This window comes from Gymnoscopelus microlampas, assembly GCF_963454915.1.
Source record: "Gymnoscopelus microlampas genome assembly, chromosome: 7".
NCBI lineage: Eukaryota > Metazoa > Chordata > Actinopteri > Myctophiformes > Myctophidae > Gymnoscopelus > Gymnoscopelus microlampas.
This window is the reverse complement of record NC_139944.1, coordinates 52447490-52474161: the sequence shown is the minus strand read 5'-3', so window position 1 is coordinate 52474161 and position 26672 is coordinate 52447490. Positions and strand designations below refer to the sequence as shown.

The 26672-nt window shown below is 42.6% G+C and overlaps 3 protein-coding genes across 4 annotated transcripts in view; 1 reads left to right on the top strand and 2 right to left on the bottom strand.

Annotated features, from left to right (window-relative positions):
• LOC311049204 (matrix remodeling-associated protein 8-like) overlaps positions 1-1266 on the bottom strand; it is a 30899-nt gene extending 29633 nt beyond the window's left edge. For both annotated transcript variants that reach the window (XM_084062697.1, XM_084062696.1), the window contains exon 1: positions 909-1266. In XM_084062697.1, coding sequence (XP_083918823.1) covers positions 909-966 — 58 coding nt within the window. In that variant the 5' untranslated portion in view covers positions 967-1266. The remainder of the gene's footprint in view (positions 1-908) is intronic.
• A 3439-nt stretch (positions 1267-4705) lies between these two features.
• Positions 4706-7890, bottom strand: LOC311049001 (large ribosomal subunit protein uL16). The gene is made up of 2 exons (XM_084062414.1): positions 7823-7890; positions 4706-5500 (listed from the first exon to the last, which is right to left on the bottom strand). Exon 2 carries the CDS (start codon positions 5489-5491, stop codon positions 4841-4843), a length of 651 nt encoding a protein of 216 aa, XP_083918540.1. The 5' UTR covers positions 5492-5500; positions 7823-7890; the 3' UTR covers positions 4706-4840.
• Positions 7891-11076: 3186 nt separating this feature from the next.
• faim2b (Fas apoptotic inhibitory molecule 2b) lies at positions 11077-25020 on the top strand (the record flags this gene model as incomplete). Its single annotated transcript, XM_084061905.1, has 12 exons — positions 11077-11157; positions 12182-12245; positions 13356-13423; positions 15075-15139; positions 15494-15547; positions 15648-15698; positions 16517-16556; positions 16685-16722; positions 17156-17243; positions 17559-17654; positions 18877-18930; positions 24871-25020. The coding sequence occupies 12 exons, from the start codon at positions 11077-11079 to the stop codon at positions 25018-25020; spliced, it is 849 nt and encodes a 282-aa protein (XP_083918031.1).
• Positions 25021-26672: the final 1652 nt, after the last annotated feature.

The following is a 26672-nucleotide window of genomic DNA, read 5'->3' as shown; positions in this document are numbered from 1 at the left end:
GCATCACTGATATATCATGCTCTCTATACAGCTTCCATTTACAAAAAGCTCTTCGAAATATAATTTTGGTTCTTTCTTTCGTATGCAATTCATCATGAATGTTGATGACTGCACACCAACATCAACGACCAAAACGTGCAACAACAACATAACTGTAGACAGACATGCTATGAGTCACAGGAAGAACAATACTCACGTTAAAGAAGCTCCCATCATCACCCAAGAATATATATGCTACTAAATAATAATGATAAATATAATAATTATAATATATATAATAATAATAATAATATATAATATATAAAATTATATTAAATATATAGGCTACTACACACCAACATCAACAACCAAAACGTGCAACATAACTGTAAGTGGGGTACTTGAGGTACCCCTGGGTACCTCAAGTACCCAGGGGTACTTGAGGGGATACCAGGGGGTCCCCAGCTAAATGATTTATAGGAACCAAATGGACCCTTATCGGTATGTAACTCTGAGAGCGTACAAATGGAACCAAATGGACCTGTTAGGGTCCATTTGGTTCCATTTGTACACTCTGAGTTAAATTAACATTGATTTTACAATATGAATTGGGGTCCCAGATTGAAATGCCATTAAATGGGGGTCCGCAGCCTAATGCATGTCAAACTGAGGGGGGGTCCTTAAATTACAATGATTGAGAATCACTGCTAGAGCCGTAAAAAAATCTTTCTCTTATGGGGGTCCCTGGCTTATCTTTTCAAATGGGGGTCCGCGGGCTAATAAGTGTCAATTTGGGGGTCCTTGACATGACAAAGTTTTAGAACCACTGCTGTAGACAGACAGATGATGCGCAGACAGAACAAAACACGGACGTTAACTTATAAACAACCTCTCATCACTATTAGGAATATATATATAGATATACTTACTGTGGATGAGGAGAATGGCTTGAACAATGCGCTCCAATACCTCTCTGTTCATCTTCATGTTAAATATCACAACAACAACAACAACAAATAGAGACCGTAGTAGTATTTATGGAGACGATATATTATTATGTGCACCTGGCAGATGATAATAATAATAACACAATCCTGAGAAGATCAAAGACTTCAGGTTCCCTTTGATCCATGCGCTGTGTGTCGACCCGCAACAACAGCAGAAAGAATGGATTGTTACAGGTTTGTATCTACATGTAAAAGTTGAAACAATGTATCTCTACATCTGATCACTAACTACTCACTAACTGAACACAAGTCAGCACCTAACTCCACTGTCTGCCTGTGTCTGAGGCCCACCCACAGGCCGACCCATAACTCTATAGGCCCGCCCCCTGGCCATGAAACCCAACACCCACCACGCAGCACAAGAGGCAGAAGCAGCGTTCTTCATTCTTTTAGCCAGTTGGTGTAAAGTAACTATGTACATTTACTCAAGTACTGTACTTATAAGTGCAATTTTGAGTTTTTTTTTTGTTTTACTTGACTGGAGCTATTTCCAATTTGCAATACTTTTACTTCTACTTCACTAGATATCCGGAGGCAAATGTTGTACTTTTTTTTTACTCCACTACAATTATTTGAAATAGTTACTTTGTAGATTTGGATTATAATTACAAAACATACATTAACCACTTCAGCAGCCCTATATATACATTTCGGCCAATTGAAAATAGACGATCTACAAGCTCACAATGCTATTTTCAAAATGTTTTAAATAAATGTTATACATATATTTGAAAACTTGTGAAACAGGTCATTCTGCATAATGAGTACTTTTACTTTTGTACTTTAAGTACATTTTGATACCGATACCTTTGTACTTTTACTCAAGTAAATGTTGAATTCCGGACCCGTCTCCCTCTCTCTACCCATGACGTGAAGCGTTCATACTTAGCTCAGTGGCGCCACCCAGTGGCGGACATTTCGTTTCCAGCCTTGACCAACAGTATATTGTTGGTGAGTGGTTCATTCTCCAAGTGGGGTCCGGGGACCCCCAGGCCAGGGGTCCTTGAGGGGGTTCCTAGGGGGTCCCCAGCAAAATGTGTTAATACAGCATCACAATCATTTTAACCCCTTTATCCATATTATCCATATATATAAAAACATTACTTAAGACCATTTTCCAAATTATATTTTTTGGATTACATTTTGGACCAAATACAGTTTTACATCAACAAAGGTGCCCACTCTTCCTCTTACCTTCAAAAATAGCAGATATACAAGCTCACATGCTACGAGCTTGTACACCTGCTATTTTTTATAAAAAAAATGTTTTTATACATTTTGAACACTTGTGAAATGGGACAGTCTGCATAAAAAGAGTACCTTTACTTTTGGCATTATAAGTACGTTTTGATGCCAATACCTTTATACTTTAACTACTAGTAAATTTTGCATACAGGACCATTTTCTTTTAACAGAGTATTTCCACATTGTGGTATAGATACTTTTACTTAAGTAGCCTAACGCCTTGGTTCTCAAAGTGGGGTCCGGGGACCCCCAGGGGTCATTGAGGGAGTTCCAGGGGGTCCCCAGCTAAATGGGTAGGAACCAAATGAACCCTTATGGGTCTGTAACTCTGAGAGTGTACAAATGGAACCAAATGGACCCGTTCCATTTGTACACTCTCAGTTAAATTGACATAGATTTTACAATATAAATTGGGGTCCTAGGCATAGAAAATGCCATTAAATGGGGGTCCGTAGCCCTAATGCATGTCAAACTGGGGGTCCTTGAAATTTAAATGGTTGAGAATCACTGCTAGAGAGGCATTAAAAAAAAGTTCTTATGGGGGTCCCTGGCATATCTTTTCTGTCCGCGGGCTAATAAGTGTCAATTTGGGGGTCCTTGATATGAAAATGTTTGAGAATCACTTGCCTAACGAATGTGAGTACTTTGTCCACCACTGGGGTGCATGCATGGGTTTTACCAGCACACACAGAAAAACCCTTCTACAGACAGAGGGGTTCAAGACCTAAAGAGACAGAACGGTGTATCAACATCCCCAATGCAGGACCCAAACTTAATATATTATGAATTATACCACATTAATCCAATTAGACCGGGGAATAAGCTGTAGATCTGCTATTTTTTTAAAGATTGTGAAGATTTGTGCAAATCTTTGAATATATATATATATTTTTTTAAAGCAAACATTTGTAACTCAAATCTTTGCTTCCGGGGATTCTACAAATGTCTTCTAAATCCTAACAGTTTCTCTGACAAATGTATTTTCCTTGACCCAGAAGCAGAGATTTGTTCCCTTTAAAACAAGATATATATTCAAATATTTTCACAAAATGGTCAAGATTTCTCAAAAATAGCAGATCTACAAGCTGGTGCCGTGCTATGAGCTTGTAGATCTATTTTCGAACAGCCAAAGTATAAAAAATGGATAAAGGGGTTAGACAGATGCTTTCCCGGTTTGAATGGGTTAATATAAGCCGTTTCAGTACACTCAAACGACCAGTCTGTGCCCATGTACCTGTTTGACTACCTCAAAAAAGTGAGTGATGCCCACGGGCACGACACATGAGGGGCAGGGCGCTCCACTGATCTTTCCCCCCAGATTTGGCATAAACATGATGGGGATTAATTCATTCTACGGTTATGCCACCAAAACGTGGAATGCCCTACCACCAGCCATCAAAAAGTGACCCTCTACGCTCCTTCAAAATCACCATAAAAGAGCACCCGTCTGCAATTTGTAACTGGACCTACACAAGTCTTCTCGCTTGGCAAAATAAAAGATCCCCCAAAAGTTTCTTTAAATATACTTTTACTGCTCCTAGTATTGATGATCTCTTGTATAGTATTGCATGTCTTTATTTGTCATGACTCATAATCAAGGGTCACCGCCATGCTGGCTTGCAGTAGACATTTGTCAAAATGTTGTTTATGCCATGGACATACAAAATTAGTAGACATAATATAAAAAGAGTTGGCCCTAAATGACCATTACAGGTCTGTAACTCTGACAGTGTACAAATGTAACCTACGGGTCCATTTGGTTACTTTTGTACACTCTTAGAGTTATGGGGGTCCTTGAAAATAAAACGTATGAGAAACACTGTCCTAGTGGACTCCAAATGTGCCATACATAGTGTCAGTAAATTACTGTCAAAGATATTCTGAAGAGAACCTAGAGACTGACATTCAGTAATTGGGTCTTATGATCAAAATAAGAACATTATAATGGTGTGTAAAAACAAAATCTAAAATTTACCAGTCATGGACAAGTATCGCCACGGACACATTTGTCTGTGCACGGACATATTGATGACCCCTGCTCATGATCAATTGAATACACAGGACCACAATGGAAACAAGCTCTCAGATGCTTTTTGTGTTATTCTTTTAGCATTATTGTATAACTGTACCTCTGTACCTTTTTCAAACTGTTGATAAAGTATTCAATCAATGTTTTGAGCATGTAGATCTGTAATTTTTAATATTTCGTTTTTGGCATAACCTGCTAATAGAGCAAATTGTTCTATACATTAAATTGATAACCCAGTGCTTCTCCAAAATACCTGGTCCTCATCCATAAACCTACATACTTTTTTTGTTGTGAATGAATCATTCCACTTATATCAGATTTTGAACATATATATTATCGTTTATAATTTATGGCACCTATGTCCTGTTCTGTCTTTTCACCAATAAAAGTTGTTTTTAATTATGTATTTCAGGCTTGCCCAAATATGGAGAGACAGCAGGCAGGATGGTGGATGTGAGATTATCTTTATTTTATTTCATACAATATATCGAAAATGACTATAATGTATACAAATAAAATACGCTTTTTTTTCTCCCCATTGTCCCACACCCGAACGGCTTGAAATAGGTTGTGAGAAGCTCTACTTGGTGGCATGCAGGGACTTCCAGCGCTTCAGGGGGCCGTGGCTGGAGATGTACTTCACGCCGCAGCCGTCGGGAATCAGCCGCTTCTCGGCCATCATGCCGTCGAAGTCGCAGGCGTTGAACTTGGTGAAGCCGTACTTCTTGGAGATGTGGATCTTCTGGCGCCCGGGGAACTTGAACTTGGCTCTGCGCAGGGCCTCGATCACGTGCTCCCTGTTGCTGGCCTTGGTGCGCACGGACATGATCACCTGACCGATGTCCACGCGGGCCACGGTGCCCAGGGGCTTGCCGAAGGCGCCGCGCATCCCCGTCTGGAGCCTATCGGCCCCGGCACAGGACAACATCTTGTTGATGCGGACCACGTGGAAGGGGTGCACGCGCACGCGGATGTGGAAGCCGTCCTTGCCGCAGGTCTTCACCATGTACTTGTTGGCACAGATGCGCGCCGCCTCCAGGGCCTCCGAGGACAGCTGCTCGTGCTCGTCGGAGACCATGTGACCGCACAGGGGGAACTCCTCCACGTGGGCCTTCTTCCTGCCCAGGTCGAAGATCCTGATCTTGGGGTCGGGGACACCCCTGCAGAAGCGGGACTTGGGGTAAGGCTTGTTCTTGCAATACCGGTAGCACCGGGCTGGTCGGCGGCCCATGGTTTCAATCTATAATGGAGCAAAAGGAAGAGGATACAGATGTCAGTATATCGTGTACATTCAATTCAGTTTTAATCATATAGGCCTATGGTGTAGGGATGATGTCATACATCTCCAATTTTGGCACTATTCCAGCCCAATCCATGCCCCACTGACGTCCGGTCTAATACCGCGCTGACGTCCCCATATGTTAAAGGTTCAGGCCACTACACAGCCCTCACATAAGAGTTCAGGCCGCTGCCTTTACACCTACATCGCACCACCAATCCGACTAATGTGCCCATCTCTTTATCTGTCAGTCCCTTGAATGCCCATATATGGAGCCATTTGTAACTGTCAGTCCTTGTCCCTTTCATGAATAAATGTACCATATTTTAGCAGCATTATGTTAACACATACAAGGATAACCCTGTAACCCTTTCACCATGAATTCTCCAAAATAACATTCGGTCTGTAACTGTAGTAGCCATAGAATGTCTGCGATCTTACATACATTTCATATAGTCCAAATACTCAGCCATAGATCGGTCCTATCCGTGCCTGTTTAGCACACTGATCTGGGCGGCATAAGAGTGGTCTGCACTGCATGTCTACTCACCCAATAATTATTTTGTAAGACTTCGAGTCAGATATTGTCCTCTAGTTTCAATAATTATTTTGTAAGACTTTGAGTCAGATAGTGTCCTCTAGTTTCAAACCCATTTGAAAGTTCTGCCAGAAAACGTGTTTAATAAAATCTCCACTTTTCCACAAGCTTCACACGGATGACTTTCTGTCCAGGCAAGGGGCCCAAAATGAGTGCAGGAGTTAACATTTGATAACTTCCTTCCGTGCCCCAGAACCAATGTATGGGGCACACAATTGGCAGGTGGTGTGATGACCCCGCATCAATCGGAATGCACCTGTCAATGTGTGCCCCATAGATTTGTTTCCAAAACTGACTGTTGCCAAAGGAGGTTTTCAAATGTTAAGTCCAGCAGTCATTGCAGCAGAGAAGGCTGTCCGTGCTTATCTCGTGGAAAAGGAGATATTTTAACACCACGTTTTCTGCGATCTATGGCTGTGTATTTGGAATATATGAATGTGAGATCAGAGCCATTCTAGGGCTATAACTGTAGCATCAATGATCCCAATAAAAAGCCATTCAGTAGTTAACTGTATCATACAATATCACAGTAACAGGCACGTTGTAAGTGCAAACATTGAAATGTTACCATACTTGACCAGCAAAAAGGTGCATCAAAAGTGCTTAATGCACCTGTAAACATGTACATTTGCTCAATGTTTAACCAATATTAATGTAAATGCATTTCTTAACATCAAACTAGGCCCGTTTGGAACCTCATTCTCCACGATAGCTCCATGATGAGGTTTGATTGATTGAATACTTTATTTAGAAAGACATGGAAACAGTACATTTAAGTACAATTCACAACACAAGGTCTTCTAAACTGGATCGCTCATAAAAGCACAATGGCTTATTTAAAATGAGATCCCCGTGCACTCACATCATGATGAAAGGTTAAAAACTAGTCCCGCTGTACCGGCTCCCGGCAGAGCTTTTCGCCACATCGTATCCAAAACGTAAGGTAGTCCCAGACTCCTACATATGTTAAAGGTTTTTCCGGAGAGTAAATCTTATAGGACGGGGTTGAAAGAAACCTTTTAAATCACAAATTCAGTCAGTCTGCCTGTGCCTTGTGGCCGAATCCGTGAGCAGTACTGGCACCTGCCAGTAGGAAAACATGGCACAGGCTAACTAAAATAAGAAATTTAAACGGGGCTTTCAACCCCGGGCCGTACTACAAAGTTAACTTTCCGTAAAAGCCTCAAACATCCGTAGGTGTCTGGGACCACCTTTACTATTTGGATACGAAGTGGCTAAAAAGGTGATCCTCACTACGTTTGAACGGACTCTAACCTCTGCGGGTACCCGCTACAGCGGGACCTCATCTCTGAGCTTAGGTAGCGGGAGGGAGAGGTTCCGAACGAGGAGCTAGAATTGTCCATGTTTTTAACTGTGACCAATGGATCATTGATATCACGTTATAACTCTTGCGCCGTTATACAAACTGACATGACTCAAGTTACATTTAACATCACACGACGTGGTAGCGATGCAAAGCAAACCACGTGACTGTGGGTAATGGCGCTCTCTCTAACGTCCACCATGTGGCCCTGAAAATCACTGAGCCACTCGCCGGGTGTTTTTTGGGTCCGAATTAAACTCTTAAAGTGAGTATTTCAAGAACGATAACACGGTTAAGTACTTCACGCACAGTACCCAGTATGTTTTATTCAAACTTTGTTTCGTCTAACGACAGTCTTTACCTGTGAAAAGGGCCCAAGTGTGAAGGGACGATTCGGCAGACGCTGTGTCTCCTTCTCTAACAAGAAGGGAAAGGAGGAAGTGGAGCGATGACGAGGCGGAAGTACGCGATGCAAGGCCCCGCCCCTTCACTGTAGCAGACCAAAGCAATCGATCGCAAACTTCAACAAAACACACCACACTAGCCGATCATAGAATGATAGATCAGTGTTATGCTGTAAAGCGGTGGTTCTCAACCTTTTCTTTCAGGCCGCGACCCGTCCCAAAATAATCATATTTGAACCGGGGACCCCCCTCAAAATAATCATATTTGAACCGGGGACCCCCCTCAAAATAATCATATTTGAACCGGGGACCCCCCCCCAAAATAATCATATTTGAACTGGGGACCCCCCCACCCCAAAAGTAGGAGTTGAGGCATTATAACAACGCCATTTTTTTTGTGCCTCTTACTAATATTATTTGACAATTTTGATTTTGATTGTCCATATAGGCTATACATAACATAACATCATATATATCTATATATCTATATCTTTAGAAATATTTTCTTTCACATCAGGACATTGTAAAGATCATTAGACTCAGAGCAATAACCCACCTATCTATCTATGTCTGCTGCCCCCTAGTGGACCTGGTATTCTAGACGGTATCAAGAAGACTCACCCCAAAACCAACTCACCCCAGAGGTAGGAAAACTCACCCCGGAAGACTCAACCCCAGGGGTAGGAAAACTCACCCCCAAGATTTTCGGGGGTAGGAACACTCACCCCAGGACCTGAGAAAACTCACCCCCCCGGAAGACTCACCCCAACTTTGTGGAAAACTCACCCCAATGGTTTTTAACTTTGAAAAATGGTTTAAAAAAAGGTAGATCTACCGGCTTGTGAGCTTTCCATTTTCACAGAATGCTTTCATAATGATGTTTAATCCATATCTGGATTAAATTCTTTCTTTGAAGGTATAGAATTACCAAATTATGTTGTTCAATTACATTTAGCTAATTAAAGTGCTTTAAATACAAGGTAGATTTCATCAGAAAAGTGAACATAACATAATTTGGTAATTCTATACCTTCAAAGACAGAATTTAATCCAGTATGGATAAACGTGTCTCATTATGAAAGCATTCTGTGAAAAAGGAAAGCTCACAAGCCGGTAGATGTGCCTTTTTTAAACATGCAGACTTGGTGTAGAGGGGAAAAGTTAAACCCACCCACAAAACAAAAACTCACTGTACTTTACACCATTGAGTTTTTCTGGGGTGAGTTTTCCTACCCCGGGGTGAGTTTTCCTACCCCCGGGGTGAGTGTTCCGGGGTGAGTTTTCTCAGGTCCTGGGGTGAGTTTACCCACCCCCTGGGGTGAGTGTTCCTACCCCCGGGGTGAGTTTTCCTTTTTCAGTTGGGGTGCGTTCGTCTTGGGGTGAGTCTTCTTGTATTCATCTCATGAGTCTCGTCCGTCTGTTACTAGTTACACAAAAACATGATGTCATAGTTTTGCTGGAATTACTCTTAAACCCATGACCTACAGTTAGCGCACATACAGTATAATGACACCTTGTAACAGCCAGGGGTGTAGCTACGGGTGGGTAATAGGTAGGCCTGGGCCCACCCATTTGTTTTTTCTGCCCACCCAAAAAATAATAATAATGTCATATTCAGCCATTTTGATAACAGTGTATATATATGTACCCGAAATCCGTCACAAACCCGCAAAAAAAGCATCAAAAACCACTAATAATCGCACATTTCAGTGCACAAACGTGCGTGCATGTGTGCCCACCCACGACTCCCTAGGCCCAGCCTCGGCTAGCGTTCTGGCTACGCCCCTGAGGTTACAGCCACATAAAGGCACTACAGTATGTCAAAGAAACAAACAGGGCATATCATGTACACATTTAGCTTACTTATAGGTTCCACTTCCACATTGGGCTGTTGTACAGGTTCTCAAGTATCTGTAAAAGTTCAACGACAACAACAACAACAACAACAACGACAACAATTTGATAGTAATATGTTTTTGTTGTGGTTTATGCAGAACCCTGCAGGGAGAGATGGTTATTTTCAGTTTGTAAGGTTGTGTGATGATTAGAAAAAAATCCATTAGGAACTTGTGGCCCTTCTTCCAAATACTCATACTTCCTTGTTGTTCCTCTGTGGTGGGACCAGTGTTGTAAAGTAACTAAAGTACATTTACTCAAGTACTGTACATAAGTACAATTTTGAGGTACTTTTACTTTACTGGAGTATTTCCAAATTTCTATACTTTTACTTCTACTCCACTACATCTCAAAGGCAAGTATTGTACTTTTTACTCCACTACAATTATTTGAAAACTTGAGTTACTAGTTACTTTGTAGGATTTGATTATTATTGCAAAACATACATTAACCACTTCAGCCCTATGCATACTTAGGCTATTGGTAAATTACAGATCTACAAGCTCACAACAACGCTTGCGATGTGTGAGCTTGTAGATCTGCTATTTTCAAAATATTTTTAATATTTTGAAACTTGTGAAATGGGACATTCTGCAAAATGTGTACTTTTACTTTCAGTATTTAAGTATATTTTAATGCAAATTATTTTGTACTTTTACTCACGAAAATTTGGAATAGCAGACTTTTATTTGTAACATAGTATTTCTACATTGTGGTATTGGTACTTTTACTTAAGTACAAAATGTGAGTAGGCTATGCTTCCACCTTCCTTTGTGGGACCACAGAGTTTTGTAAGTAACACATGTACTCTGCATGTGTAACACAGATATGTAACTCACCTCAATCTACAGTACAGCAATGCTGGGAAAGATTAACATGTCGGGGCAACACACTTTTAAATGCTCCTGCTAACACATAAGAAACTGCACCCCTGTTCAGTGACAGGATGTGGTACAATCCTGTCTCCAAGCTCAATGCCTATAGGCCTACAGTACCTGGACATGGCTATAGGGATGATCCACCTCCCTCTGGCAGAGGATGGGGGGGGGGGGGGGGCGTGGCAGCAGGATCATCAGAGTTAGAGAAGGATTAACCTCGTGCAGGGCTTTGTAAATTGTTAGTGTAATCCTCCACAGTGAAGACAGAATTAGAAACAGCCATTGTAAGCAACAACACTTCATCCCCACACTGACTGACTGACAGCAGAGGCTTTGAACGGTACACACCGTGTGAGGACCATTACCAGAAGAAAACATTTTGTATAACTGGAAATCTAATTATCATCATCATCTGACCAGGAGAAGTAGGTCATATCCATGTCATCGTCAGCAGCACCAACATACCTTGTGGTTGTGGAAGACAGCGGAGAAGATAAAGACAACATGACGAAGGGAAAGGTACAGTATTTGATTTATTTTTGATTTATTTTATTTTGATTTGATTTGATTTATTTAGCACAATTTTTTTTTAAACAATTAAAAAAAAAACAGTACACAGAATATAGGAGGGAAACATGGCTGGAGGAGGCCTCCTCCATACGAGGCCTCTACGAGGTATAACACAATAATAAACATTAGTAGAACATGATTTGCAAACAACAATTAGACAACAAAGTTGGCATGCATGATTTTATAGAATTACAATGGACATGATTGCAGTGTACAAATAAAAACAAATCGGCAACCAGTGGTTAAGTACAATTTTGAGGTACTTTTACTTCTACTTTACTACATCTCATAGGCAGCTGATCTATAAGCTCAGTGAGCTGTTGTTGCGATGCGACACGTTGTGAGCTTGTAGACTGGCTATTTTAGGTAAATATTTTGGTTATTTGAGTTTGTTTTCATTTATAATAATAATCGTGTCAGGGTTAATGTGGTTAGCAGACATTGTTTATTTAATTGTGAAATAATCACGTGATACTGACTGTTTCCTCTTTTGAACGCATGAATACAATTGGAAATATATATAAAAAAAAGTGAAATGATCATATCATAACATATCTCTGCTGTCGGGCAGAAACCAACTATGTCCAAAATATTAACTTTTCAGGAAATAAAATACAACTCAAGTGGAGTTAGGAGGTTTTTGACCATTAATGTGGAGATTGTCCATCATTGATTAGAATGCAAAGTCAGACGGGAAAAAAAACCCTAAGTTGAAGTTAGGTGGTTTGACCGACAGTTTGAGGATCCAATGGAGTTAGGAGGTTTAGTCAGAGACGCTTTTTAAAGCTTGTCATTGGTTAAATATTTATCAAACCCACACACAGACGTAAAGGGTGTTCAATAGCACTGATTTATTAAAGAAAATAAAAAAAGTTGAAATACGGAGATAGGAGGTTTGCGCTCGACAGCGACGATGTAGTAAACCAAGTCGTACAGCTGACTAATAATGGCAAACTGTTCACACACTTCACAGGTCGGCGCTGCAAGCAAGACGGAAAATGAGCCGCCCACCTATCAAGAGGCCACTGGCACTCCAGGTAAACATACATCTATATGTGTGACAAATCCATGTACATGGTACTGTGACCAGTGTACAGTATTTTGTAGAAACAAAGTTGTGAAAGCTACATACAGTACATAGCGCCTTATCCATCCATCCATCCATCCATCTTCAACCGCTTATCCGGAGTCAGTCGCGGGGGTCAACAGTTCAAGCAGAGAGCTCCAGCCTTCCCTCTCCTGGAGCAACATTAGTCACTTCCTCCTGGGGAATCCCGAGGCGTTCCAAGGCCAGTGTGGAGATATAATCCTCCCCATCTGGTCCTTGGTCTGCCCCTGGGGGCGTGCAGTGAGGACCTCCCTATAGGGAGACGCTCGGGAGGCATCCGTACTAGATGCCCGAACCGCCTAAAAGCTGGCTCCTTTCCAAGTGAAGGAGCAGCGGTTCTACTCCGAGTCTCTCGCGGATGACTGAACATTTCACCCTATCTCTAAGGGAGAGGCCGGCCACCCGTCTGAGAAAACTCATTTCGGCCGCTTGTATCCACGACCTTATTCTTTCGGTCATGACCCACACTTCAAAATGTAAGCCGATGGGGAGCACGGGAGTAAACAAAGGCCCACAAACCACAAAACCAGTCACTTAGGCTGAAAATCTATCGATCAAGTTAGATTGTTATGAAAACAATCGGTCTGTTTAAACATCTCCCCAGGGTGACTGTGTGTGATTTCTAATTATGTAAAAAATAGACTGGTGCGCACCGGCTTACTCGGGAACGATGCAAGTTGGAAATGCAGAGTACCCGTTGTACCCGTGTGTCTGTCTCTCTGTGTCCCCAAATGCCATATAAGGAGTTCTGTGTCAGTCATGACCAAATATATGGAGTACCCTGACGTCGATGACACCAGGGTACTCCACATATGGCGATTTGCGGTTTTATCTATATTTTTGGAGATCCGCTGATCCGACCCGTCTAACCACTCGTCACATCACTGTCTCGGGTCCTCGGCAATAGGCACGCCCATTATGAAGTCGGTCGGGCCGGGCATAGTGGTCAAGAAGATACTCAAATAAAGTACAGATACTCAAACAATTTACTCAAGTACATTATTCAAGTAAAATGCATGTGTTTGTCCTGTTCTGCCAGGCTATGAGGAGATGCAGGTCCAGTTCTCGTGGGATGACGCCCAGGTCAGGAGACTCTTCATCAGGAAGGTACGGAACCTTAACCACTTTCATTCAGGGGTCCCCCAGGGGTCTATACTTGGTCCCCTCCTTTTTTTCATAACAGGGATGCTAGGGCATTGGTTCTCAAAGTGGGGTCCAGGGACCCCCTGGGGTCCTTAGGGGGGTTCCAGGGGGTCCCCAGCAAAAGCATTAAACAGCATCACAATAATTTTAACCACTTAATCCATTTATATGTTCGCTATTCAAAAATATCAGATCTACAACCTCAAAGCGCGTCACTATTTTTGAAAATATTTGAAAAATACCGAAAATCTTCTCTTCTGGTGGTCCCTGGCACAAAACGTTTTCAGATGGGGGGACTGCGGCCAAATACATATCAATTTGGGGGTCCTTGGCATGAAAAGGTTTGAGAACCACAGGGTTCATAAAAGATTCGGTGGAACAAGTTACACACATTAGAGACCAAGTTGAAGCTCTATTCTTATCGTTGCTACTGTATAGACTAGAGTGTTTGTTCAGTAACAGGTTTTGATCCCCATCTCTACAGCTCTTAAATAAACAGATAATACCCTTTCAGGGGGGGGGGGACCATTTGCATCCAATCAGGAGAAAGAACCGATTTATAAGCTTCAATTTTTGTTTAGTTTTATCACTTTCAATTTCATATGTTTATTCTGTATCCTATGAATTCTCTCTCTCTCTTGACTGGATGAAATTGGTATCCCAACCTGAAAATGTATTTTCTGTCAATTAAAGAGCTGCATAGACACCCCTCTTACTGAACAAACACTCTAGCAATGATTGCTATGGGGACATAGAGCTTTATAACACAAAAGAATATGACTTAGCCTACTGCATCTTTAATTAGTAAAAAATGTATGATAATACGTAATCGCTAACATTGCTTTGATGCTTATCCTTTATCTTAAATGTATCTGACCAGCTGTTCATTTAACACACAAGAATGTACATGACGGGTACATTTGGTTCCATGTGTACACTCTTTAGAATCTTAATGATGCGTAGCTTGTGAGCTACTGTAGTTCAGGCAGATACACTTGAGAGGTTTACACGCATGTGCAGCACTATGTATGTGGGCGATGTTGTATGTGACGTGACAAGCAGCTGACCAAATTGGCGTTCTACTTAAGCTCACCTGATTCATTGTACTTCCTCTTGCTGTCAGTGCCGCCACTGAATGTTGTATGATGTCTCTGTGTTTGCTCCCACCACCACCCCAGCACCACCAGTATAGGCTCTGCTTTCCCTAAGGGTTCTGGGGGGTTGTTATAGATGTATATCTCCAAGCTCTTAAATGGTTGTCTGCTAATGTGCTGAGCAAGGAGTAATGTATAACAGAGCCTGAACGCCAAGATCAATTATAATAATTCACACTCATTTACATTTTGTAAATACAATGTTCTCAAGCTATTAATGGTCTCAATCTATTCGTGAGTTTTCTGGTGGAATTATGTCAGTGAAAAACGTATTTGGAAATGTCACCTGAATTTAATCACAACATTTTTTAGATGACATTTTGTAATGTGTGTGTGTGTGTGTGTGTGTGTGTGTGTGTGTGTGTGTGTGTGTGTGTGTGTGTGTGTGTGTGTGTGTGTGTGTGTGTGTGTGTGTGTGTGTGTGTGTGTGTGTGTGTGTGTGTGTGTGTGACCTCCGCCAGGTCTATGCCATCCTGATGGTACAGCTGTTGGTGACGGTGGGAATCGTTGCCCTCTTCACGTTCTGGTAACTGTTCCAACATCTACTGTAGTGTTTCTTCACTTCTCTGTTAGCAGGAGGAACAATAAGAATGTACAGTATAGTTACTGCTGGTTAATATTCAAAATGCATGTTGTGACTCTTCTGTACATTCACACAGTACATAAGAGCAGGGGTCCTCTGCGTTTTTTTACATATTAAACTTTGTCATAGATTTCAGATAGCTTTATAGACACATTATCTTATATTAACATATTAATATCTTGGATTCATGCTTATGTATATTTTCAGACCTTTTAAACCCTCAATATTTAGTAAACTTGACATTCGGCTCTGTACTTTGTCCGCTCTCTCTCTCTCTCTCTCTCTCTCTCTCTCTAGTGCACCAGTGAGGTACTATATACAAACTCACCCCGGCTTGTATTCACTTGCAAAGTAAGTGAGGACACCTCACCATGCAAATTATAAAGCTCCAAATGTATGGTGTTACGGATTGCAGCTTTAATTATACCCCCCCCCCCCCCTCTTCCAACAGCCTAACGTTCCTGGCCACCTACATTGCATTGTCCTGCTGCGGAGATCTGAGGTAAAAATGTCCTTCCTACCTAGAGATATCAATAAACAATAATCAATGCACCATGTATCAACACGTTGATTACAGAAGTGATTCTCAAACATTGAGAACATGTTAAAGACATTCAAATGTAAATGTACTTGGCCGTGGACCCTGAAAAGATTTTGTGCCAATGACCCCATAAGAGAAGATTGTGTATTTAAGAACCTTCACATTTCTGTTTTTTTTATTCAAGATTTTTCAAAAGGTTTTCAAAATAAAGATATGTACAAGCTCACAACTGTGATCTTATAGATAGGCTTGTTTCGAATAGCTAATAAGTATAAGGATAAGGTTGAAGTGATTGAACAGATTCTGATGCTAGATTATGAACTACTTTGGCTGGGGACCCCCTAGAACAGTGGTTCTCGAACTTTTTTCAAGTCAAGGACCCCCAAATGTATGTGGCCACAGACACCCATCTGAAAATGTGTTGTGTTAGGGACCCCCTGAAGAGAAGATGAATGTAAAGAAAAATCTAAATTATTCAAAATCTTCCAAACAGTTTAGATATTTTTCAAAATAATTTACAGATGTTGGTGACAGACTGTGAGCTTGTATATCTGCTATTTTTGAATAGCCAACATTATGAATGGAGAAAGTGGTAAAAAATGATTGTGATGTTATATTAACTACTTTTGCTGGGGACCCCCTGGACCCATGGGGGTCCCCGGACCACACTTTAGAACCACTGGATGACAGACATTACACTGTGACCACTGTGGGTGGTAGATTAGTCCTGGACTCAGATTCCGTTATTGAACCTTGCATTTTCTTGTAATTTTTAACAGGAGACAGCACCCCACTAACATCATCCTGTTAATTATCTTTGTGAGTATACATCAGTTATCAGTTATTAACATTAAACGATAGGGTCATTGTATTGTATGGCATGGTATGGCATGGCATGGCATGGCGTATCGTATCGTATTGTAATCACTTTTTTTCATCCCTCACAGACTTTGAGCTTGGCTTTCATTATGGGTTTCATGTCAAGGTAAATGAACAATGCGTGTGTGTGTGTGTGTGTGTGTGTGTGTGTGTGTGTGTGTGTGTGTGTGTGTGTGTGTGTGTGTGTGTGTGTGTGTGTGTGTCTGTGTGTGTGTGTGTGTGTGTGTGTGTGTGTGTGTGTGTGTGTGTGTGTGTGTGTGTGTGTGTGTGTGTGTGTGTGTGTGTGTGTGTGTGTGCGCGCGTGCGTGCGTGTGTGAGAGAGACAGACAGACAGACAGACAGACAGACAGACAGACAGACAGACAGAGACAATGATATTTGAAAATATGTTTTGTCTATACCGTACACAGCTCTGTCTTATTTTTATTATTAGTTTTTCTTTCTTTCTTTGGCAATGTAAACGTATGTTTGCCATGTCAATAAAGAGAGAGAGAGAGAGAGAGAGAGAGAGTTCAACAATGTGCTCTCTCTACCTACAGCTTCTACAACACCAAGTCAGTGATGCTGTGCGTCGGAATCACAGCTCTGGTGTGTCTGTCAGTCACACTGTTCAGCTTCCAGAGCAAAGTGAGCATTTATTTATGTATCTCTCACTCTTATCACTTATACATATCATAACATCGCAGTTAGGCAGAAACGTCTGATCTCCATATTGTAACTTTTTGTGTGTTTTTTCGTAATTAACTTCCCTACTTGATCATACTACACAGCGTCACACAAAAGTATCAAAAGTAGCCAATCCGCAAGCTTGTAGATCTGCTGCTTTTGCTATTTTTGAATTATTGAAAAGTAACAGTTTTGTACATATGAGGTTTCCACCCTACAGAGAGGATAGGGTCAGAACAAAGGGTGTGGTCGGTGACACTGTGGTGTGTGTTTCAGATTGACTTCACGTCGTGTCAGGGCGTTCTGTTCTGCATGTGCATGAGCATGCTGTTCTGTGCCATCGCCATGTCCATCGTCGTACCTTTTGGATACGTAAGTTCACCTCATCATCATTCACCTGTTTTACATGCGTTCAACATACCAAATCACAGTGGTGGAAAAAGTACTCACATTTCTTACTTTTTTATTTTTTTTAAATATTTTTTATCCCACGATTTTGTAATCCTTATTTTTCACCCGGTGCCAATTTTCTAAGTGATCCTGGGCGCTACACTCCCCTCACCAGCCTGGGGAGGCCAGGGCCGAGCTCATGCCTCCTTCAATGCATGAGAGCCAACTGACCTTCTTGTCACCTGACAGGGGGGAGTTTCCCTGGTTGGACGTAACGCGTGGAAGGAACATGTTATTCCAACCAGTTCCTTTCCCCTCCATCAGGCGCCTCGGCTGTCATGGGGGGGGCGGTATAGCGACCAGGATTACTACATGTTTTTGTGAGGGTATTAACTACCCTGAGAGACACGGGGAGAACATGCAAACTCCACACAGAGTAGGCCCTTTCGCCAATCACATTTCTTACTTAAAAAAAAGTATCAATACTGTGTAATGTAGAAATACAAAAAAAATTGCTTGATGAAAAGTACAAATGTATTGGTATCAAAATGTACTTAAAGTACTAAAAGTAAAAGTACTCGTTATGCAGAAGGTCCCATTTCACAAGTTTTCAAATGCATAAAATGTATACAAATCTTTTGAAAATAGCATATCTACAAGCCCACAATGTGTCGCATCGCGACGCATTGTGAGCTTGTAGATCGGCTATTTTCAAATGGCCGAAATGTATATAGGGCTGAAGTGGTTAATGTGTGTTTTGTAATAATAATCAAAATCTACAAAGAAACTAGTAACTATAAGTTTTCAAATAATTGTAGTGGAATAAAAGTAACAATAATTGCCTCTGAGATGTAGTGGAGTAGAAGTAAAAGTATTGGAAATTGGAAAATAGTACAAATACCTCAGGATTGTACTTAAGTACAGTACTTGAGTACATGTACTTAGTTACTTTCCACCACTGCGTATACTTAAGTATAACAGGATGTCGGGTCATCATCGCTGTCTGTCTGCACATTTGTGGCAGTCACAATACCTGATGTAACGTCGGGTCTAAATATAGAGTTGCCTTATGTACACTAAGGTGTCTCTGAGTGGAAAACAGATTAGCCGTTCATAATCTTTAAGGTAATCTAGAAAAGTGCATGGTCTCCTGTCCTTACATCAGTAATGTGCTTAGTAATGCTTTTCCCTTGTTTTTCCTCAGGTACCCATGATGCACGCCATCTATGCTACTATAGGAGCCATGCTCTTCACTCTGGTGAGAACCAAACACCTAGTGTAGCTGCCCTTTAAAGGGATAGTTCACCCCCCAAAAAAATATTATTTTCCTATCGATTAGTCACCCATGGAGACTTGAATTCATGGGATATTTTTTTTTGTTTTTGTCGCATTCCTAAGCCAATAACTTGATGAAATCAAATTATTGGCTTATCTAACTATATAAATGGCGAGCAACTTCCGCACCCTCGGTGGCGACACCCCACAGCTCTGTTATCGAATAAACAACGCACCGCCAGACCACATGTCGCCTACTGACTCGCCACGGCGGCCGCGCTGAATTTACGCCTCGCGTAGGGGACATCTCACTGTTCACTACACCTTTTCCACCGCGCAACATTATTAATTCTACTCACCAAATGTCGGACAAAACGGAAGGGGAGGCAGCTTCGTACCGTTTACCGTGCGCACGACCTCATCACCACAACAGCAGCCAGCCGCTGCGGGGGTTTTTTCCTTTTTTTCCAAACTTTTTTTTTGGTCACCATTTTCTCCAGGCACCATTTCTGGTGTAACGTCGGGTGTTTCTTTTCACCAGCCAATCACCTTTCACGTTGCCACGTCCGTTGCCACGTCGCGCTGACGTACGCTAAACAAGCGCTGCCGTGCGCACAATGCAAACGAGCCCAAAGGCGCGCAAAAATAAGCCGACCATTGCTTAGACACAAAGTCAGACCTGGCAACGCAGCCTACGCCAATCATGTGTGAGAGATCTACAAGCTATGGGGCAGAGACGCCACCGTATCTTAGCAACAACTACAGCGCTCACTCTCATTGGTCCTGTCACGCTAACAGCAGTCTCCAGACAATGGCATCGCAGACAGCTTGCTGTTACTGCTGTAGCCATCACAGGCAGTTGCAGCACGACGGACAGGGCGCTGTGATAGCTGCCATGTCGCTAACGCTAACCTGGTTGTCATGCCTGCAGCGGCTGTGCAATCACTTTGTCAACAATGCACGTTCGTGTGGTGAATGTCTATATTGCTGCTCAGTTCGTCCATTGTAGATGGTGTATGTTTGTGTGTGTCTTCTGGAGAACTATGTAGCTCCACAGCAACTACAGTAACTAACGTCATGGCAGGACCGCCCCGTGCAACGCATGTTAGGCTGCATTATGGTCATGTAGTAATTTCAGATAATTTCGCTCCCATTAGAGCAGTGTTTATCAACCCTTTCACGCCGCCCCCCCCCCCCCCCCCCCCCCCCCCACAAATACACGTACTTGATCTGGGACCCCCCCATTCTGTTTGACTCCGTTCCACAAGTAAATATTGTGAAAATAGCCGATCTACAAGCTCGAAACGCCTCACGTTGACAGGCTTTGTAAGCTTGGAGATCGGCTATTTTCTACATGATTGCCTCTTTCTTACATTCTTTGCCAATGTGGCCCATGTTTTCATAGCATAGTTTATTGACTACTTCTGTTGCAGAAATGGCCATTTCCTTTACTTTCGGTTTTTTATTGTCTCCGCCAGGCCGAAAGGCATGGCGCAAGACTATGTTTCACCCCCTGTCCGTCCGTCTGTGATAGCTCATCTCTCACATCGTTCACTTGATCGCAGCTAAATAACAGCCCGATGTGGAGAGTCAGTGAGAGCTGGATAAACGACGTAAAATGTGTCAAAAGGAGTCTGTACGGCTGTCGATAAATGAACACATGACGTCGGTGGGAGAGGAGATATTGTGTCTTTTGGACAAACAGCAGCGTGGTGCTGATGTTTGTTGTGTGAAGCAGCTTAATGTCAGAGTGTTTGTGTTGGAGCGCCTCAGTGCGGCTGCAGAGTTCATGTGCAACCTCTTCCAGAGAGACACAGAGACACTAGAAACTCTGCTGGGGGAAAAAAACACTGCTGGGCATTGACTTTCCTATGGACATTGATCTACACACTGCAGGTATATCTGCTACACACACAACATCAAACTACACACTGCAGGTATGATGCAGCGTTTGCATTACAGCCAGCATGCCAGCGTAGTTCCCATATGGTTTCAAGGTGGGCTAAACCATATGGACCCCATGTCAGCAATGTCAGCGGCATCCACTTCAGTCCCAACTGCGATGCCCATGCAGGCTATAAGTAGCTTCTACCTGGCCCTTAGGTGGGCCCCAACTAGCCATGTTTATGTGGGACCAAGGCGGGTCCTAACTGGGTTTGCCCATGCAGGCTTTAACTGGGTTCTACCTGGGCCCTAGGTGTACCCTAACCAACCACAGTGCAGTGCCCATCGCTCCAATTGTTGTGACGTCAGGGCTCTCAATACTGCACATTGGTGGAGGAGGAGGGGCCGCAGGGCGACCGCACACATCGCTGAACCAATGGTAGCCCACGGATGTTTCCTCTGTGGATTTACAATCTGCCCCTCTATGCCAGATATCATCCGCACTACAGGGTCTTCACTGACCGAGCCACGGCCCCACTGACCCTCATGACGCTACGCCACTTAAACGTGCGGCAGCATGCGCTGGGTTGCCAGGTTTGCACAGCCTGCGCCAGAAACAAGCAACCACCTTCATGAAAAAAAAAAAAACACCGAAATGGTCCGCAATGTTCCAGGGGTGTCCCCGCGCGTCCCAACACTCCACAGGGGGTCAGTGGACCATCAGGGGGTCCGCGGACCCCCTGTGGACCCCCTGAAACATAACAAATTTTATTTCTTCACATTTTTTCCTTTTTCAAAAAAACTTTTCCACAGTTTCACTCCGGCGATTTGGGTCCCCCAATATACACACGGCCACGCTGGGCCCCGTGCGCGGCTGGGGTTGAGGGGGGCGTAGCCCCCCGAAACTCTAGTGTAGCATATGTGAAGGAGCCATTCTGCCTCTGTGCCTTTAAGCCTGGTGTGGGCGGGTTCACCTTGAGGGGGTTGCAACCAGCAGGTTCATATATAGATACACACGGAGATAGACGGGAACGCCCAGGAACGCCCCATTCGATTTTAGAGAGTTACATCATACACGATCGTTTAGATCATTTTCAGAGCTATTTTATGGACGATAGAAACATTGTCAGCCAAGAAAAATCCATCAGAAGGACAGCTGGAACACAATCGTCCACTCTCCCTCGGAAAAGTTGACTTATTAAGATATATGTGACTAAAAAGACCAAACATTGCCAATCTATGAGCTCACAGTGCGTCGGAACACTTGTTGTAACTATGAGCTAGATTGGCAATGTTTTGGTTTATGTTCCCCCCAGAATACGTAAGCTGGGGTTCATGTGGTTTATCAGATTATCTGTATATCTTATTGCATGAGTCAAGTTTCAGCACAAGCACCACTGAGATCTGAGATCTGATTCCCTCTTTCCATCTCCGTCTGAATACCAAAAAACCCACCCCAAAACACAGTCGCCCCGGGGCAAACCCGCCGGGATTCACTTTGTATTCCTAAAGGTAACCTCAGTAAAACTATGCCTAAACATGACCTTATTCCTAAACGTAACCTCAGTAAAACGGTGCCAACATAACCTTATTCCTAAACTGAACCTCTGTAAAACTATGCCTAACCCTGAACTTATTTCAAACCTTATCCTCTGTAAAACAAATACAAGAGAATACAAGAACCGCTGGTCGGTGAAAAAAATGGGGGCGAGCGTGTTTTGGGGCGAGTCTTCTGGTTACGTCCCGTCTCCCTCCGTGTCACAAAACATGTTTACATATGCAGTGTTTAATCGCCTGGTAGAGACACTATTACAAGATATGATCAATTAAACTTACCATAATATCAAAACCCAACAGCCATTAAGTCATCAATATTGTTTATAGTGAATTTAAAGTACAGTTTAGAGACTGTTTTGTGAACGGCACGTACCGACGCCATTATCATTTGGCGAAGTGCGCCATTTAATATCATGCAGGATTTACACACTGCTTTAGCTCCGTGTTCATTGCCAGATTTACAATCGTGTTTTCTGTAGGTTTTTAAACGAGGATAGCCGGGTTTGGCTTGTTTTGTGTGTAAATATCTGCATGTTGAACTACGTTTCCAAACTGTAATGGCGTCGATGTCTCCTCTCTCCTGTACTTGGAATTCACTATTACGTGTTCTATAAACATCATTGATGAATGAATGGCTTTTGCTTTTTGATATTATGATAAGTTTAATTGATCATATCTATAGAAAATGTAATAGTGTCTCTTACCAGGCGATTAAATCAGATAACCTCGGGCCATTGTGTTGTGTTGGATCCTCTGTCCAGTCAGGACAACATTCCAATCGGACTCTTGTTTAATTTGCCAATGTAGCGTTCCTTGTCGAGTGGCAACACGGTTCTGTGCCTGTGATCTGGCAAGCCATGACGCCTGCTTTTTAAATTGGTATCAGGGGCGTAGCCACGGGTGGGCATAGGTAGGCCTGGGCCATTTTTTCTGCTTGTGAACTGTGCCTGTGCTCTGTGAGTGGAGGCGGACAGCCGCGGACTGCGGACGCGCGGAGGAGGCGGACAACGGGGCATTATTTGCGACCTGTCAATGTTTTCATGAAAATTAAGGCAAAAATAACAATTAAATAACATAATAAACCCGCAAAAGACCCGCAAATTGCGCAAAAAAAGTAAGATTTTAACCGATAATAACCGATTATCGGTTAAAATCCGATAATCGGTTATTATCGGATGCACTCATGCAGCGCGCGTGCATGAGTGCCCACCCACAAATCCCCATGCCCAGCTGCTGCCAGCTTTCTGGCTACGCCACTGATTGGTATACTTTTACAGCATATGAGTTTGAAAACCCCACATCCCTCGGTCTATACCAGCTGGGGGAAATCTGTGTTTTCCCCCTAGCCGACTCCGCCCCCCTCGGTACGACCCACTGATGACCCTACGCCATGTGCATGTACTGTATAGGTATAAAAAAATGTATAAAATGTATAAAAACGGATATTCCTGTACCCAGCCGAGTGGCTAAATGTTTGTTTGAAATCGTCACTACAATATGCTTAGTGTGAACAAAGCAAAAAAATAAGAAGTGTAGTGTTAATTGGGGGGAAATGAGTGTGTGACTGCTGTTGTTTGGCCTACCCAAACTTCATTCAATTTGGGGTCAGCTTTAGTTGGCTCGCCATCATGATCCTTTTTCTTATCATGTGGAAAAGAAACCCGGCCAATTCAATCAGATTCACTCAGTCACAGCCAGCAGGTCGATCAGTTTGGGTAAAAGTCTGTAGCAGCTTCAGAGTGGTGTGTGCACCTCACTCTACCCCTGCAGACTGACCCTGTTTTATAGGGTGTGGCTGTGTGTGACTGATCTGTGTCATGTGACTTGATTGATTAGTGAGACTGTGTGTGTGTGTGTGTGTGTGTGTGTGTGTGTGTGTGTGTGTGTGTGTGTGTGTGTGTGTGTGTGTGTGTGTGTGTGTGTGTGTGTGTGTCTCCCAGCAGTGACACACAGACAGCCATCAGAGTATGTATTTTGAAACCTGGGTTACATCTAGGAATGCGACAAAAACAGCAAAGGGGTGACTAATCCATATAGAGGCTAAATTAGCCGAGCTTGTAGATCGGCTATTTCATTATAGATCGGCTATTTTCTTGGAGAGCTTGTAGATCAGCAATTTTCGGTTACTCTTGATGTTACAAACTGCTAAATTAAATGCTGTGTGTATTGTGTATTATCCACTTTAAAACCCTACACTGTACTTTGCTGTACATCAAATAGCGAAAATATCAGATCTACAGTACAAAGGTCCAATTACAATCTATGGCTCTGAGATGTATTCTAAAGAAGCCTATTGAAAAACGGAAATACTCAAGTAAAGTAAAAGCAGCTCAAAATTAGCCTTTTCCAGACCATAGACCTCGCCTACTCTCTGAGTGGACTGCTCCTCTTGATCTGGTGTCATAATGTGAGCCTATGGCTTTTCAAGGTCGAAGAAAAACGTGGTCTCTCTCCCTCGCTCTCTCTCTCTCTCCATCAACAGTTCCTTGCGTTCGACACACAGCTGCTCATAGGGAACAAGCGCTACACGCTGAGCCCAGAGGAGTACATCTACGCCACGCTCAACATCTACCTGGACATCATCTACCTGTTCAGCTTCATGCTGGCCATCTTTGGAGGAGGCCGCGAATAAGGAAACCAATGTAACCACATGAGCCCTAGTGTCCTCTTCTGGGGGCGAAAATAGTCATTAGCCCCTCAACGAGCTCACCCTCGTTGAGGGGCTAATGACTATTTACGCCGAAGACATTTGGTGTAGAGGGAAATACTAGCGGACCTAGTATAGAGCCCTGAGGTCCCCCAACCTCAGTCAGCTATGGTTTAAAGTCATACTGTGTCATCAATTAAATGAATCTTATTTTTGATATATAATCTTTCACTGGTATATTTTTTCACAATAACCATTCCACCTAAAGGTGTTTTTTTTTAAACATTCTCTAAACATGTTTTTTTGTCGCGAGTGTCTGCCCCCGACACCCCAACGCCTGACCCCAGGCACCGGCAATGTGTTTAATTATTTATTCATGTATTTTAAAGTTTAAAAAAGTCCGCAAACCTGTGGAAGGTCTACACGACCGAAACGTTGTTTCTGTAATAACACTTCTCTTGAACTTGCGAGTGGCAGTGTGCAGCAGGCATAATCTTTCCAGATTCACCTCACCTACTGTCTTTTAAAGTTAAGACACAGGGCTACTGTTTCTGACCACGCTGTCGCTGCTTTCCAAAACATCCTCGGGCGCTAGGACCCTGTGACACTAGTTTTAGAGCGACACCTCCGTAGTTTTGTTTCGAACTGAATTCTGGGAATTGCGGTTCTGTCAGACCGCGGAGAGACGCTCCAATGACAACGGAGCTACCAGAGCTGTCGCCAAATAGAGTACTTAAAAAATCGATGTTTAAACAGTGAGACTTTAATGTACTGTATTTCTTTGTAATAGTGTGTGCTTCCCACAGAGGGTCAGGAGAGGTTTTGTTGAAATGTCTCGTTTCGATGTGCGTCCATAAGCGAACAAAATGAAGATACATAGACAGAAATGGCACTTTAAAAGGCAACAGGGTGGAGGCCCTGGGTACAGCCTGCTACGGTAGTTAAGATAAGTTAAGTTCATGTCTAGACATTGTTTGCTTATCTTTTATATTTATTTTCTATATACGTAATACTATGATAGATGACAAAACATCATGGTTAAACAGTAACTACATTTCTATAGCAGTGTGGTGTGACAACGCAGTATAGTTTCACACTTACACCTTTGTTTGAGCTTCATGGAGATTCTGTGGGGAGAGGACTTTTTGTTTGAACACATCTTTTACTGTAGTAGGCCGAGAAAATGTTCATTCATAAAGGGAGACGTTGAGCTACTAGAAATGAGTTGCAAGTTCTAATCTATATTATTATACTTTAATGTGGCCTTTGGGACGTGATGGTCGCTGCACCATGTCAGAACCACAGCATGAGAAAAACGATCATTTTAAATCGAAATAGTTTAATCCATTCACAAATCCAGGAATCCAGGAACGCATCTGTGTCACTTTAGATGTCTTTGGCTATTCAAAAATAGCAGATATACAAGCGGTGCCGCACTATGAGTTTGTAGATCTGCTATTTTTTTTTTAAAAGAAACCTGAAAATCTGTGCAAACCTTTGAATATAGCCGATATATAAATGTTTAACCCAAATCTTTGCTTCTTTGAGATGGGGGGGGGGGGGGGGGGGTTTGCAGATTTCATTACATTTCAGAACCACTGATATAGCAACATAAGTTTAAAAATAAAAAATAAATG